At 46.9% G+C, this 15,432-nt stretch overlaps 1 protein-coding gene across 3 annotated transcripts in view; it reads left to right on the plus strand.

Moving 5' to 3' along the window:
- The window catches only part of ASTN2 (astrotactin 2), a gene marked incomplete at both ends in the record, with an annotated part of 911,329 nt that overhangs the window by 216,593 nt on the left and 679,304 nt on the right, over positions 1 to 15,432 (plus strand). For all 3 annotated transcript variants that reach the window (XM_082657265.1, XM_082657266.1, XM_082657267.1), the window contains one exon: positions 8,402 to 8,786. In XM_082657265.1, the coding sequence (XP_082513391.1) occupies positions 8,402 to 8,786 (385 nt within the window). The remainder of the gene's footprint in view (positions 1 to 8,401; positions 8,787 to 15,432) is intronic.

Raw genomic sequence — 15,432 nt, forward strand, 5'->3', positions numbered from 1 at the left:
CTCTATTGCTTAAAAAAAAAAAAGTCTCAGATCCTTAATGCCTAAAGAATGGTCATGCCATTTGCACTATGTTTCTGACCTGTGTTATCATCTTATTCTCCTGCAGCTCCAGTGGCCATTCCCAGTCTGTGAGAGAGTGGGCCTGCAGTTTTACTGGAAATAGCCCCAGGTGGGAGGTCTTATCCCCTATATCTGCCACTGGGTTGTGTATTCTCAAGCAAGTTTATCTTCCGAGCCTCCGCTTTTCCATCTGAGCAATGGGTATAATCATCTCACCAATTGGGGAGCTTGAGCATCACTAGCTCTAATACAAGGTAGAAAGTGCTAAAGCTCCTGAAGTAAGGGTTGAGATGAACTATTCTGGGAATTCAGAGGATAAAGTGATATCCTTCTGGCTGAGGCTGCAGACGGTGAGATCCCAGAGGAGTTCACCAAGGAGATGGCAGTGAAGGTAGCCATGAAGTCTGCCTGATACTTCAGCTTACAGATGTGGGGGTGAGGAATAACAAGGAGGGCAGCATTCCAGGCAGAGGAAATCTCAGGACATTAAATAGGAACAGTGAGTTCCCATGTGGTTGAATACTTAGCGTGGTGCCCTATCGCAGGCGCACAGTAGGGTTGGTGGCATGGATGGGGGAAGCATACATTTTGAGAAGATTATCTCAGAGGCATACATTTTGAGATGTAAGTTAAGCAATTGATGAACATGAACTGTCAAACTGCAGAACTTTCCAGCTTACTCAGTGGGGAGGGGCTTTGTTTCCTGCTGTGCATTATTTATGATAGCAGATGGGTTGAGAACAGTGAAGGAGACGGAATAAAGCCTGGGAGATGGTTCAGAGTGTATTCAAATTATCATGGTGAAAGGTAATTGTGACTGGGACATAGGATGGAGAGAAAGAAAGGTTGGGGAAAGAAACTATTTTGTAGGTCAAAGTGTCAGGATTCATGATTTCTCAGCAACTTTGGGGAGTGTGGGCTACATAGTCTGCCTCCAAAACCATTTCAGGATGTTCTGTGATCTTGGTCAAGTCACTTCCACTCTCTGTGCCTGTTTCCTTACCTGTAGCACCAAGGGTTTGGACTATTTTCTAATAATCCCTCCAGCTTACACATAGTCTGAGGCCTGAAAGAAGATGTCCCAGAGAACTTGGAGACCCAGCGCCTTTCCCTGCTAGCTGTCACTCAGCAAACGGCCAGGAGAACACCCAGTGGATCATCAGGGCTCAGCTGTCCTGGGGCTGGCTGTCGGGACCAGACACAAGTGACGAGAAGGGAAGGACATTACTTGGGAGAATATGCATGTTCACAGCTCTGAGGATTAAAGGCCCATGTTCTTATCACTGCCTAACAGAGTATTATAAATCCATTCTTAGAATCCCAAATCCTTTTGTGGCTTGGCCGTCGTGAGGGAATATTAAAAAGGCCAAAGACAGAAATAATCAGTTTCCGAATGACACGTTGTCACATAAAAGCGTTTCTCGCATTACCCCTTTCTTTCCTTTCTCTGGCTCCTTCTCCTGTGCCTGGATATTTTAACCGGAAAAACAGATTAAAATGGAGCCAGGCTGAATGGAGTTCTAACCCTGACTTTTCAGAAGGCTCTCTCGGTGTGGTGGTTTGGGAGGTGCTTTCTGTTTTCCAGCTCTGTGTGTTTTTCAGCGTTCGATATTGTGTGTGTAAGCGAGCCAGCTGGAGGCACGAGCATTGCGATAAAGGCAGAGCAGCGAAGAGGGGCCCTGCAGGGTCTGATCAGGTGCCCTCGGGGTGCTGGGCTCAGATTTACATTCCTCCGGCAAAGTCCGGGCAAGGTTTTAGGTTTCTGGATGTTTACTACGCGCCTTCCTGGGCCAAGCACCATGTTTTAGGCTGGATAAATGAAAGCTCAGAAACTAGAGTGGGAAAATGGTCAACCAGATGATCAGGTGGTAGCAGTGTAGCCGGATAACTGACAACATGGGGTTCATGAGGGAAGAGAGCACAGCCTCCTCCCAACATGCAGAGGCAAAGGTGCCCCCTGAGATGGCTGGGTGACTTGAGATGAGCAGATGAAGAGGAGGATATTAGGTTCCTAAGGCTGTCATAGCAAATTATCACAAACTGGGGGACTTAAAACAACAGGAGTTTATTCTCTCACAGTTCAGGAGGCCAGAAGCCCCAGACCAAGATGTCAGCAGGGTTTGCTCGTTTGGAGGCTCTGAGGGAGAATCTGTCGCATGCCTCCCAGGAGCTTTTGACGGTTGCCGGCAATCCTTGGTTTTCCTTAGCTTGTACATGCATCAATCTAGTCTCTGTCTTCACATGATTTGTGTGTGTGTGTGTGTGTGTGTGTGTGTGTGTGTGTGTGTGTGTGTGTGCGCGCGCGCGTGTGTGTGTCCTCTGTTCCTTTTTTTTAAGTTTTTGTTTGTTTTGTTTTTAGTATATTTTCTTGGCCGCGCTGTGGGACATGTGGAATCTTAGTTCCCCGACCAAGGATAGAACCCGCTCCCCTTGCGTTGGAAGCGCAGAGTCTTAACCACTGGACTGCCAGGGAAGTCCCCTCTATTCTTCTTTTAAGGACACCAGTCCTTGGATTTGGGGCCCACCCAATCCAGTATGACCTCATCTTAATCAATTACAACTGCAGAGACCCTATTTCCAAATAAGATCACCTTCTGAGGTTCTGGTTGGACATGATTTTGGGGGTGGGTATTATCTGAACCACTACGGGGAGGGAATGAGCGAGTGCTCTGGGCTGAGGAAGAAGCCACTGGGGAAGTGCTCAGAGCATCACACTTTGGGAAGATGCTAATCACACAGTGCGACTCCAGGACAGGGTATGAGGTAGGACTTGCAAGGAAGGTAGGCATGAGAAGGAAGCAGAGACCTAGGCATGAAGGGGCTTAGGTGCCAGGCTAGGGATCTGGACATAATTCTGAGGGTGGGGGAAAGGTATGAAAGGATTTGATTTGGGATGGAGGAATAGAGAGGCTGAAGGACTGAGGCTGGTGGTGGTGACATTTGTGGAGCCAGACTTTTATCTAGATCTTTCATTGTCTTGTTTAATCCTTAGCTTAACCCTTCACATTGGGACCAATCAGCACATTTTATAGGTGAGTCTGTTGTAGCACAAGGAGGTAGAATGTCGCAGCCAACTTGTCATGGCCAACAGCAAGCAGGGACAGGGGCTCCCATGCTGGCCTGTGTGCCCCCAGGATACCTGCTTACCCCATCACATCACTCTGCCCTTGACATCGCCCACGCTCACCCTTGCCTGGCTCCACTGAGGGATCTGAGACCAGTAATAGAAGGAGTGAGCTTCTGTTATTAGAGAGGCTTCTAGTAGGGAAGGTTCCAGGACGGATGGGAACACATATTCCATCTCCTGTCTCTTTCCCACTTCCTGCCTGACAGCTCAGTGAAATCCTCAGACCCGTAAGAAGGTAAAACTAGTCACCCGAGGCTTGCAGTCTCACAGAAACCCACCCCTAACCAACAGACTGAGATTTTTATTTCTGCAACTCCTGGCCACATCTCCAACCTTGTTTGTCTCGGGCTGCCTAGAGAAAACACAGTCCACACCAGATTGGGCTTCGGGTTGTCCCTGAGGCCAGCAGGACCTCAGCTTGCCACCCCTTGAGCCTTGGCCTCTTCTTAACTTGCTTTCTAAATATTCACAGCCTTCTCCTTACATCCTCTTTTCCCTCCTGGGCTCCCTGCTTGCCCTGCAGCATTTTCTCCACTGCTGGGGTCTGTGTTTGCCCCTGGCGGGTAGCCTCAGTGGCTGGACACTCTGCCCTGCTCACCTTTCCAGAGACAGTTCCTGCTTTTCTGTTTGCTTGCCCTGGTGAAGGAAGACTGCAGAGAAGAGGGGGCTCAGCTCTGCAGGAGTGGAGCGGCACAGCAGCCTGGACCGATCCAGGTAGACGCAGATCATAGTTTCTTCTTGATTTCGAGTTACTCATCTGCTTTCTTTGGGTGAAATGTTCCACTAGGACAGAGGTGGCTATGTGGTCCTCTTGAGCTCCTTTGCTCGTGCACAGCACCCTTCAGTTTGCGAGGACCATCACAACGATGTTTAGATTTCATTTGCACAACGACCTTGCGGATACCATGAATGAGAATCACGCGCATCACGGGTTTACCATGTGCCAGGCACTGAGCACAGCACTCCGTGTCCAGGAACTCACATCTAACCTCCCTCTATAAGGACGCTTTTTACACGGTTTTGTGAATGAAAAAATTGATTCAGAGAGGTTCAGCCCTTTGTCCGTGATTGCCCCATTTTTATGTGACAGCATGAGATTTTAAAGACGTCTTTCTGACCCCCAGCCTTTGCCCCTATGTGCTATACTATTCCAAGTATTACCAAGTTGATTTTACAGATGAGTGAACTGAGGGTCTCTAGGGCATCTGGGAAATTTGAGATCACATAGCGAGTAAACTTGAATTCAGAACCTTTTCCTGCATGCTCTGAGCCTACCTCTGAAGGTAGGGCTGGTCAATGGTGCTTGAAACATCACCCGAGCTGCTACTATGTCTTGGGTTAGGCCCCCTGAGCCCTTTAGGAGCCCAGCCTGGGGAGGTCTGTTTCCATTGGTCAGTGGCACTGTGAGACCTTGATGACTGGAATTCTCTTTTGGCCCAGTTTTCACAGTGAAACCCTGATCTGTAATGGAAGCTGTGTGGTCATTGGCTTAGCTGAGCTGGTGGGAGCAGAGGTCAGAGCAGGCTGGGGAGTGAGGGAAGGGAGCCTGGGCCCCAATAGGAGGGCTGGAGCCACTGGCCTGGGGTCCTATCAAATGAATCAGCAGATCATTGAGCTAAAGGGACTCCCAAGCTCAGCTTCCATCAAAGTGGGGTGAGGGAGGTGGGTGGTCTTCCTCTGCCGCCTCCTTCTGGAAGCTCCCTAGGCTGGGAAATCTGTGCCTGAAGATTTGAGGAGGCAGAGGTGAGGCTGGGCAGGGGCTGATTACACCTCGGGTGTGCCTGTCCCTTCCCACCACGAGCAAAATTGTGAAGCCATGATGCAGTGAGTCTGAATCTCAGCAGCACTGCCTGGGTGAACAGCCTCCTGCCTCTGGGCCTCTTTCCTCACGTAACATAGGATAACGATGCCTTATGTGCACAGGTGTAAAGGTAGATGACAGAGCGTGTGTAAGTGTTTGGTCCAGACTGAGAAGGATTTAGGGACCCAAGACAGGTTTTGCAGAATGAGCATTCAGGGGCAGAAGGTCATTCATTCTTTCATTCATTTATTCATTCAACATTAAATATCCACTTGCTGAATGCCGTTGGCAATAGCAACAGCTAACAGTCTGTGAGCAGTTACATGTGTCCCACACGGCACTAAATATTCTGCAGGCATCTCACTTAGGCTCACAATGATCCATTGAGGAGACCTTGAATACTGCCCTTATTTAACCAATGAAGAAACCAAGGCTCTGAAAAGTAGTGACCTAGTCAAGGTCACACAGCCTCTTAAGCAGTAGAACCTGGACTAAAACTGTGTCAGTCTGAGGTCAGCTCTTAGCCTCTATGCCAGATATAGCTAGAGGGCTCTGGAAGCAAAGGACAGGGCTTCCTGCCTTCCAGGAGCTCCCTGAGGGTGCTTTATGAGCTGATCCAGGACTGCATGGGAATCCAGGGAGGCTTGTCAGGATACAGTGGGGGGAGAGAGGAGTGGTGGTGGTTACCTGTGGGCAGATTGGTTAAGCCTCATCTTTCCCAGGTCAGTTTTGGTCCTGGGTCTGACCACCGGGTCAAACACCCATAATCAGGGTGGGCAGAAGGGGCCGGGGATGAAGGACTCTGGAACCAGGCAAGGTCTGCCCCTCACAGCGAATGAAACACCCAAAGGGGAGAAGATAGAGGGCTGAGTCAGGGATAGCAATTTCCCGAAGGGTATCCATGGACCAAAATTAAAAGCTTCTCTGAAGAGTTTGCCTCGAGATGTGCCCCCTGAATCCTGGATTTGAAAACAATGTTTTCCTTTTCCTTCTCGGGATTCCCTTTTACTTTGTACACTCTCACCATTTTTCCCACTTTTCCTTTCCCTTCCTTTGCTCTGTAGAATCACTACGCTGTCAAATAGCCACTGGCTATGCAGTGAAGAACTGGGTTCAAATCCCTACCTTACTACCTCCTGGCCTTTTATTCCCAGTTGGACCTAGGATCAAAACCTCTGTGACTTTAAGCAAGTTACTTAACCTCTCTGAACCACCTTTCCCTCATTTCATTTATGGAACAGAAACTATTACAGAGGATTGCCTTAAAGATTAAATAAAATAACAATAAGTAAAAGTAGTAAGGAGAGGGCCTGCTACTGTTATATTGAGTGACAGTGTTCTTCCTGCCTCCTTTTTCTCTTCACTTATCTTTCTTATTATCTCTTCTGTCCACACTCCCCCCTCTGTCTCTTTCCTTTCTTACCTCTGGTGTAAAAAACTGACAAGTAATACCACGTCACACATGATCTTTAGACGTGGAGCAATCTCTGTTGTATGTTCTGTGGAGGGAAAAAAGGGTTTGTTCTTGTTTGTCTATGGCTCCAGAGGTACTAAGCTATGCACACACACACACATTATTTTTTTGAATTTTAGAATTTTATTTATTTTTTTATGCAGCAGGTTCTTATTAGTTATCCATTTTATACATATTAATGTATATATGTCAAGCCCAATCACACACACACATTTTACATACACTTGACAGATCGTACACACACACACACACACACACACACACACACACATAAATACGCATACTTTTTTTTTTTTTTTTAGTGTATTTATTTTTGAGTTTTGACATCCAGAGAAACCTGGGGATCCCACAGTAACTCACCGCCAGAGTCAAGACGGGGCTGTCAGCCATACCTGCAACCCTGGTCACCTCTTAGCCCACTTACCACCCACTACCCATCCCCCGTGGAGGTGATGAATTCTAGCTTAGTGAGTTGAAGGACTTGCAAAAGAAAATCATTATTTTTTAATGTAGTCAGCAGGACAGCGGAATCATTTTAGTAAATAATGTTCTTCTTGGCCTAAACAGGTATCCTTTCCAGCAGTCACACCCCCACCCAACATAATCTATTCAGGGTTAGTTAACATCTGTCGTCTTTGCTAGATGTTATACAAGTAGTTTTCAGAAATTGTCCTTTGCCTTCAATGCGATTATAATTAAGGAAGAACAATCAGCCACATGGGTGTGGTTGAAAGAATACAGGCTTTAGAGCTAAAACACCAAACCAGACACACACACACACACAGTGAGGCGCAGAGCCTGCTCTGCTATGCACCGTCCGAGTTCTAGAGCCTCTTGATTCATTTGCCTCCTTCCCCCTAAACCACAAGCGTGATCCTCCCCAAGTGTAGGGATCACACATCAGGGACTCAACAAAGTGGCCCCGACTCTCCCAGGCAGAAAGCACAATGTATAATGAAGTGAAGCAAGATAACTGAAGGGGCTACACCTGTTCACTGGAGATGCTTCTGGCACAGAGTGAAAGCAGGGAGGCGAGGAGAATACAAACCTTCCACCTCCAGCCCTTGACCAGTTCTGTGGGGAGCAGCACGGACGTGCTTTGGAAATACCCCTGCCCTTGAGGAGTTCACAGAGCAGGATAGTTCATGAGTCTCATGAATCATGCAAGAGCCATTCGTAAACACTTTAGCCCGTTTCAATTTAATGTGTGGTGTGCAGACTCAACCAAATATTTACTGGCTGGATGTGTTAAAGAAAAATAAACTTCAGTATGCCTTACATTTCTGATTAAGGGAGCCCTAGAACAGTGCATTTGTTCATTCATTCATTCAACAAATATTTATGAAGCGCCTGGTTTGTCCCAGGCCCCCTGCTGGGAATCAGTGTTTATGATAATAAAAATATACATTATGCAGAAATTGTTTGACTTGACAACACTATTGTATATTCCCAGCAGGATGGAACAAAGGCTGCTATCTCTTGAGCCCTCAGTGGACTCATTCTAGACATGAGGAAGCAAGGCTGACAGGGTGTGAGCAAATGTCCTGGGGTCACTCAGCTGGTGGAAGGCAGATTCAGGACTCAGACACTCTGTGTGTGAAGCCACAGCCCTGACTCATCCCATTAGCAGTCTGCATCACTCTGGCGTGACCGTTATCCATCTCATTTGCTCCTCGTGGCGACCTTCTGAAGAAGGAAGGGCAGGGGTTCTTACTCACCCTTATACAAGTGAAAAACAAGGTTCAGAGAGGTGAAGCAGTTTGTCCAAGGTCACACAGCTTTTTGGTGAGAAAGCCAGGTTTGGAAACGGTGTCGCTCTGAGGCTCTGAGAGTCAAACCCAGGGATCTGGGCTGAGTGTGGTGTACGGAAGACCTTCTCTGGCACTCCGGCCCAAAGAACAGTGGCCCATTTGCTTGTCCTTCTTCCCTCCCGCTCCAGGGTGGCCTCATCGCACTGCTGCTGCTGCTGCTGGTGTTCACTGTGGCACTGTATGCCCAGCGGCGCTGGCAGAAGCGTCGCCGCATCCCCCAGAAGAGCGCCAGCACGGAAGCCACTCACGAGATCCACTACATCCCCTCTGTGCTGCTGGGTCCCCAGGCCCGGGAAAGCTTCCGCTCCTCCCGGCTGCAGGCCCACAATTCCGTCATCGGCGTGCCCATCCGGGAGACCCCCATCCTGGATGACTATGACTACGAGGAGGATGAGGACCCACCCCGGCGGGCCAACCACGACTCCCGTGAGGATGAGTTTGGCAGTCAGGTGACCCACACCCTGGACAGCCTGGGTCGACCAGGGGAAGAGAAAGGGGACTTTGAGAAGAAAGGTGAGTCTTCCTTGTTGCATCCCACCTTCCAGGGGGCGTTTTGGGGAGCTGGGAAGAGGCGCGGGAGCTGGGCGGTTGGGGACACAGGAACTGTCTTCTGGGCTAAGCCATTTTTGATTTATGGCCAACTTCCATTGGGTTTTCAGAGTTTATTTTCTCAGATTCTTCAGTGTTGATGGGAGGAAAAAAAGAGAGTGTCAGTGTGCTTGGAATTGGAGTTTTGAGGAGCATCAGAAGTTATGTAGTCCAACATCTCTCCAGTGTCTCTTGATTACCTCCCTTGATGGCCTTCTCACTACTCAGGAAAGCTCTCATATCATTTCCAGACACTACTATTGGAAGGTTTTTCCTTAAACTGAGTTGCAGTCTGTTTCCCTGGCCCTCTATGTCAGAAAGTGAATCTGAATTTTTCTTCTCCAAGGCAGCTCTTGGGAAATGTAACAAAAGGAAAAGAAAAAAATAAAAGGCACCCTGTAACTTTTAGAAATCAACCTCAATAAACAATCCCAGTTTCTTCAGCTACTCTGATGTGACATATTTTGAGACATTTCACCCTTTTGATCACTGTCCTCTAGATGAAGATTGTAATTTGTCGTGTCCTGGAGTGTAACACCAGAACTGACAGACGCTCCACTTCCTCAAGGTGGGAATGCACCTGTGCTGAGAAAAAAGCAATTTTCACCTCCCTCTTGCTAGCTGTTATGCTTCTGTTGATGCAGTTTGAAGATCACATTTGGGTTTTTTTTTTTTTTTTGCAGTTAATACTGGCCCATAGCTGGCTTTTTGATGACTAAAACCTCTCACTCTTTTTCATGTATGCTGTTGCAAAGACCCATTCCCTTTGTTCTGTTGGAGGACAATTGATTATTTGGACATACGTGCAGGATGTGTTTGTATTTGTCTTTATTAAGTGTTATGGCTCCAGCTGGTTTATAGAAGGGATTTGGGTATTTTTTCCTTTAGATAAATACTATAAAAGTACTGTTCTGCTTTTTTCCCATATTGTCTTTGTGATGCTGGTGGTGGGTTAAAGGTTTGGCCTTGAGGCCCCAGTGTTAGAACTACTCTTCTTTGTGAGCCATGAGGAACCATCATCACTGCTTGGCCCAGTCCTGGAGCTGTGAACTCAACATTCTTTTCTTCCGCATCTAAGATCTTTCCTCTCAGATCCATGTTTCCGTGATACTCAGTGGGCAAATAGGAACACTGGGGGCTTCTTAAAAAGGAGGCATTTCTGTTAAATTTAGAAACCCAGGGAGGGAAAAGAGTGGTAAACAAGCGAGAGTACAGGTTTTGGAGTTGTCTGGACCTGGGTTCAAATCTCGTCTCCTTTGTTTGCTGGGTGACCTTGGAAAAATGGGAATTCAATCCTCCAAGTCTCAGCTTCCTCACTGAAGGATTTTTGAAAGGATTAAATATAAAAATAAAATGTGTGTAAAGTACCTAAGGCAGGGCCTAATATCTGGTATGTGTTGAATCCCTGAGAGCTGTATTTGTAGACCTCAGGCCCTTGGTCTTTCCTGGGCCTCTAAGACGCTCCCTAATCCAGCTCCCTATGCTTCCCCAGTCTCGCTCTAAGTGCCAGCCACCACGCTCTGCTCAGTGCTCTGGAATGTCTGCGTCATTTCCCTTCTCTGCCACCATCTCTTCTGTCTTTGAACTGTTGGTTTACTGACAGTTTCCTCAGTCTTTGCTTTCTCAAGCATTATTTATCTTTCTTCATGTGACTTCTCATCTTGGCACAAGAACAGTCTGCATTTATTTCATATCTCCACATCTTGTAGTACCTGCCTAGCACAGTGCCTCACGTGTCAAGAATGTCCAGTGAGTGTTGGGCAAGAAAGATGACCGTAGAGAGTGAGGTGGTTTGGGAGCAATGCTGTCAGGCCAGAGCATCGTGCCTCTCTTGTCTAATGTAGAAAGTCGCTTGGGTAAGACACAAAGCATCTTCCCGTTTGCTTAGATTTGGACTTCTGCAGCCTAATTTACTGAGCCTCACTGTGTTTATGTGGAAAATGGGTGAATTAGCAGCCAGTCTGCCCCCCTTATAGCTTACCTGTGGGGATCAAATGATAATGATCATTTGATCATTATCTTCAGCGCACGGCAAGCGCTGAAGAAGTTTTCCCAGAAAACTTCTAGGAAAGTTGTGGGATTTGTTTTCCACACCGGAATCTTCCCCAGCCTAGCTAAGAGGAATGCTTCATGTCTCCTTCAGTTCCTGGAGCAGGTTGTGATTACTTTGAGCTCATTACTTATCACTGTTCAATAATAATCCATTTCTCTTTCTGTTTTCGACACTACCTAGACTTGGAGATTTTTATTTATTTATTTATTTTTATTGAGATATAATTAACATATAACGTTGTGTTAGTTTCAGGTATACAGTGTAATGATTCAGTATTTGTGTATATTGAGAAATGATCCCCACAATGTCTAGTTAACATCCGTGGCCTTACATCATGAGGATTTTTTTCTTGTGATGAGAACTTTATGCTCTTGGCAACTTCCAGATATACAATAGGGTATTATTAACTCTAGTCACCATGATGTACATTCCTTCCCCATGATTTACTCATAAGACCTGGAGATTTTTGAGAGCAAGGCCAGTGTTCCTTATTTTTGTTTCACTAGCATCTGGCGCAGTGGGTAACACTTAATAGATGCTCTGAAAATACTGGTTGACTGGATGATTAACACAACCCCTCAATCATTTGGTCGATCGGATAAATCCAGGCATTGGTTAGACTCCAGAATTCTCAGTTCCAGACCTCAAATTATCTCATTGACCTCAGATCTGGGGACCAAAGTGTTGGCAGAGGCCATCAGTAGTGATGACCAGAACCCAGAAAAGAGTAGTCACTGGTTGGGGGTGAAAACCCAGGAAGAATCACTGATGACAGATGAGTAACCACCAAGGAGCAGAGCCAAGAAGCCGCCAACAGAGGCAAATTCTTTCCCCCCAGCCCCCATCCCCACGCCCGCTGCCTCCACCAAGCTCCGTATGGAGAAGGGAAAGCATCTTCAAAATGGGGAAGCAGGTCACTGCCCATAATCCTGTCTGACTTCTTTTCCTTCCTTTCTTCCTTCTCTCCCCACTCCCTCCGCCCTCCCCTCCCTCTCCCTCCTTCCCCCCACAACCTGGAAGGTGATACAGTATGGAGATAAACACTCTGCCCTCAGGAGGCGGAACAGTAGAGAAATTAAGTTTACCACCCAGCTTACTAGCTCTGTGACCTTGGATAAGTCACCTACTCCTCTCCCGTCAAAGGGGCATGATACTAGTATTCTACCTCCAGGGTGATTGGGAAACGTAAACGAGGTAACACAGGTAGAGGCTCTGGTACAGTAAACATTCAGTACACATTTCTGTCATTGTTATTCATACCATCAGTCCTCAGAGTTGGCCCACTGTGCCAGAGGCCATGATAGACTCTGGAATAGAGGTGAGGAAAGGAGAACCTTTGCCCTTAAAGAGCATGGCGGTAAACCTCCTTGGAAACCGAAGCTGAAGCTCGAATAGTCCTGGGTCTCTCTGTGCCACACAGCAAGGGGGTGGCAGAGTCGAGGTAAGAGCTCCAGCCTTCCTGGCCAGAGAGCACCCTTACTGTATAGATAGCTGTCGTGCTCAGAATGGCCTACATGGCATCATGATGACGGCCCATTTCATTGGGGTTGGGGCCTGCCAGGTCTTGTGTTCCTTAAAGAGAACCCTCAGGCTTGCCATTCTAGCTGCTGGACATTCCAGTTATTCACACGCACAAAGCGTAGACCTGACTCTTGAATGACAGAGACAGCACAGGGGGACAGAATGGTGCTGGATCCAGAGGATACAGAGGACTAACTCCTGAGAGAGGGGCAGGGGCTCTGGCCTCCTCTCCCCACGGGGTCCTCTAGAGTCTGCACACTCTCAGGCTTACCACTGCGTCGTGGCTTAAAGATGCCCCTGTCCCTTGCGTTTTCTTTGAAGCAGAACTCTATCTAAACAATAACAAAAGCAGACTCTTGTTTTCTGAAATCTCAACTTTAGATGAGAAGCATACAAGAGAGATCTAAAGAGGATGAGTATGAATGCATGAGAAACAAGACCCAGTCCTTGCAAGGCAGCCTGGTGGAGTGGGGGTGAACAGATGGGCTTGACACCCCGCTCCTGAGTGCGCTGGCTGCGTGGCCCTGGCGAACCTCTTAGCCACCGGCAAATCCATGCCTTTGTCTCACCTGTTTTCACCTGGCCACGTTATTTTTTTTCACATTCCTCTGAGCTGGTTTTAAAACAAAGTACGATTTGGAATAAAACCAAGCACTTCATTTAATTCTGTATCCCAGCAGCCCTTAGATCTGATAAGGGTAAGAAAGGAGGAAACCTGGGCGAGAAGAAAGTAGAAGACACACTTTTCCTGAGTCCAGACAGGATACTGGACACCCTCACCGTGGGGAGGTGGTGGCTGGGGACTGTGCTTGCAGCGTTGTGGCCCCTGAGCTCCTGTTCCCCCTTTCCTGGACAGAAGAGGGATGATTTTGCCGGCAGATTGTGCAAGTTATAACAGCAGCAGCTCAGACCACACGTGCTTTCTGTTGCCTCAGGTGGCTCTTGGAGAGAACCATGAGACTCTTTCTTTTATGGGGGAACCTGGGGACAGCTATGCATTTTGTCCAGAGTGGGCAGGTATCAGAGGCTAGGCGATCCCTATAAAAGTAATCCCAAAGGCCTTTGAAATTACATTGCCAAGGGCTAGTCCCACCTGCCCCTCTCACACTTAGAATTTGCCCGTAGGTTCAAACTGCTTCATCATACTTGAGCACCGTCAGCCTGCTTTGCAGCTTGGACCTGAAAATGATAGAGGGACCATCTGGAGGCAGAGGGAGAAAGTTTCATTACCAAGAGACAACAGCTTGGGTTCCCAGACCCCAAGAGCACTGTACTGATCGGGCTGACTTGCAGCTGATACACACTCATGTGGACATACATACCCTTTGTTCAACACTGCAGTTCTTCTGTGCCAGTCAGTAAGAAGCTTGCTGCCCTGCGTGACCCTCCCCATGCCCTCCTGCTGCCTAGCCATCCCACCCCCTCCCAGGGACCCTCCTGAAGCCCCCACTGTCCAGAACAGGGTGGCTTTAGACTGCTTCCCCAGGATTATGGCTGGCATCCTGTCTTGGCGGTTAGTGCCTGTGCCTTAGACATTCTCAGGTATTGCGAGTGTCACCCTTGATATCACCTTAGCCAGTTGCTAGGAATTTAATCATGTCAGTATGTGACCGCTCAGCACTGCATTGGGTCCGTGACAGAAACTTGATGCATTTTAATTCCAGTTCTCCTTATCCGTCCTCAAATTTATGTTTCCCTTTCCTGAATATTATGCATGGAAGCTCAAGGAAATTAAAATAACAAATTTATCACTTTATCAAGGGATAGGGTAGGGGATGGCTGAATGGATATTGGGTTTTCTTAATTTTGGTTTATTATCGTGAAAGAAATGCATACTATTTGTAATGGAAGGATGTGAGAGAGGGTGGGACAGAAGGAGAGAGAGGGGGAAGGGAGCGAGAAAGAGAAAAAGAGAAAGAAAGAAGACAGGGAGGGAGCAAGGAAGGAATAGGTCTGAGTTGTATAAAGCAAGAACTAAAAGCTCTGCCACTGTCTCTCCATCCCATCCCATTAATGGGACCCAAAGGCTAATCTTTGATAATAGTTTGATTTATATTCTTCTAGAAAATTTTTCCTATATATATATATATGGAATGTATGTGTTATATATGTATGGTATAGATATAAATATATGCATTTTCACCCAGATATACACTAATAGGGCCATCTCAGCCACATTCATCATTCTGCAGCAACTTCACAGTTTACCAAACAATGTGTGAAAAGCATCTTTCCACGTCAGCCCTGCACACCTATCTTCTTCTTTTTGAAAGCTCTGTAGGATCCCATCATGGGAACACACCAAACACTCCAACATTTGCTTTTCTGCCCCGTTTTGTGGATCATTATCTCAATTTGCTGCACTTACAATGAGTCAGTAAACATCCATGCGCACACGCACACACACACACACGTATATATTTTTGCAAAGTTTGACTGTTTCTGTAAAACAAATGCCTAAAAGCAGAATCTCTGCCTTAAAGGGTGCACATTACACACTTGTAATTACAAATTACACATTTACAATTTGGGAAGTACTGCCATATTTATTCACTTTAAAATTTGTTTTGTACTCTCTTGGGAGCCAGTATATCCTCTCACACACAGATCTGCCCAAACCACCCACTACCCCATCACATTGACTATTCATATATTAGCATGGACCCTTCTGGTCTTTATCTATATAGTAGCCATCATTTTAACTGTGCAATTTTCTCTTTTGATTTTTTTTTTTTTTTTTTTTCTGATTAACTTTGGTCCAAATTCTTTTTTTTTTTTTTTTTTTTTTTTGGTCAGAAGTCAGTCCTCATGGTTACCCTGAGCAATGATTCTTTGGTGAAATGATGCCACATAAAGGCTTTTCTCTGCTGTCCCACTTCAGTTCAGGACTTAGGGTGGAAAAAGGAAAGAGAAATGGCATCAAATACCAGCAGCGGCCCACAGTGATAGATGTGGAGGGGTCACTGTCTCTCTGACATGGACCAGTAGGCTAATCCT

This window comes from Grampus griseus (assembly GCF_964374135.1).
Source record: "Grampus griseus genome assembly, chromosome: 6".
Taxonomy (NCBI): Eukaryota; Metazoa; Chordata; class Mammalia; order Artiodactyla; family Delphinidae; genus Grampus; species Grampus griseus.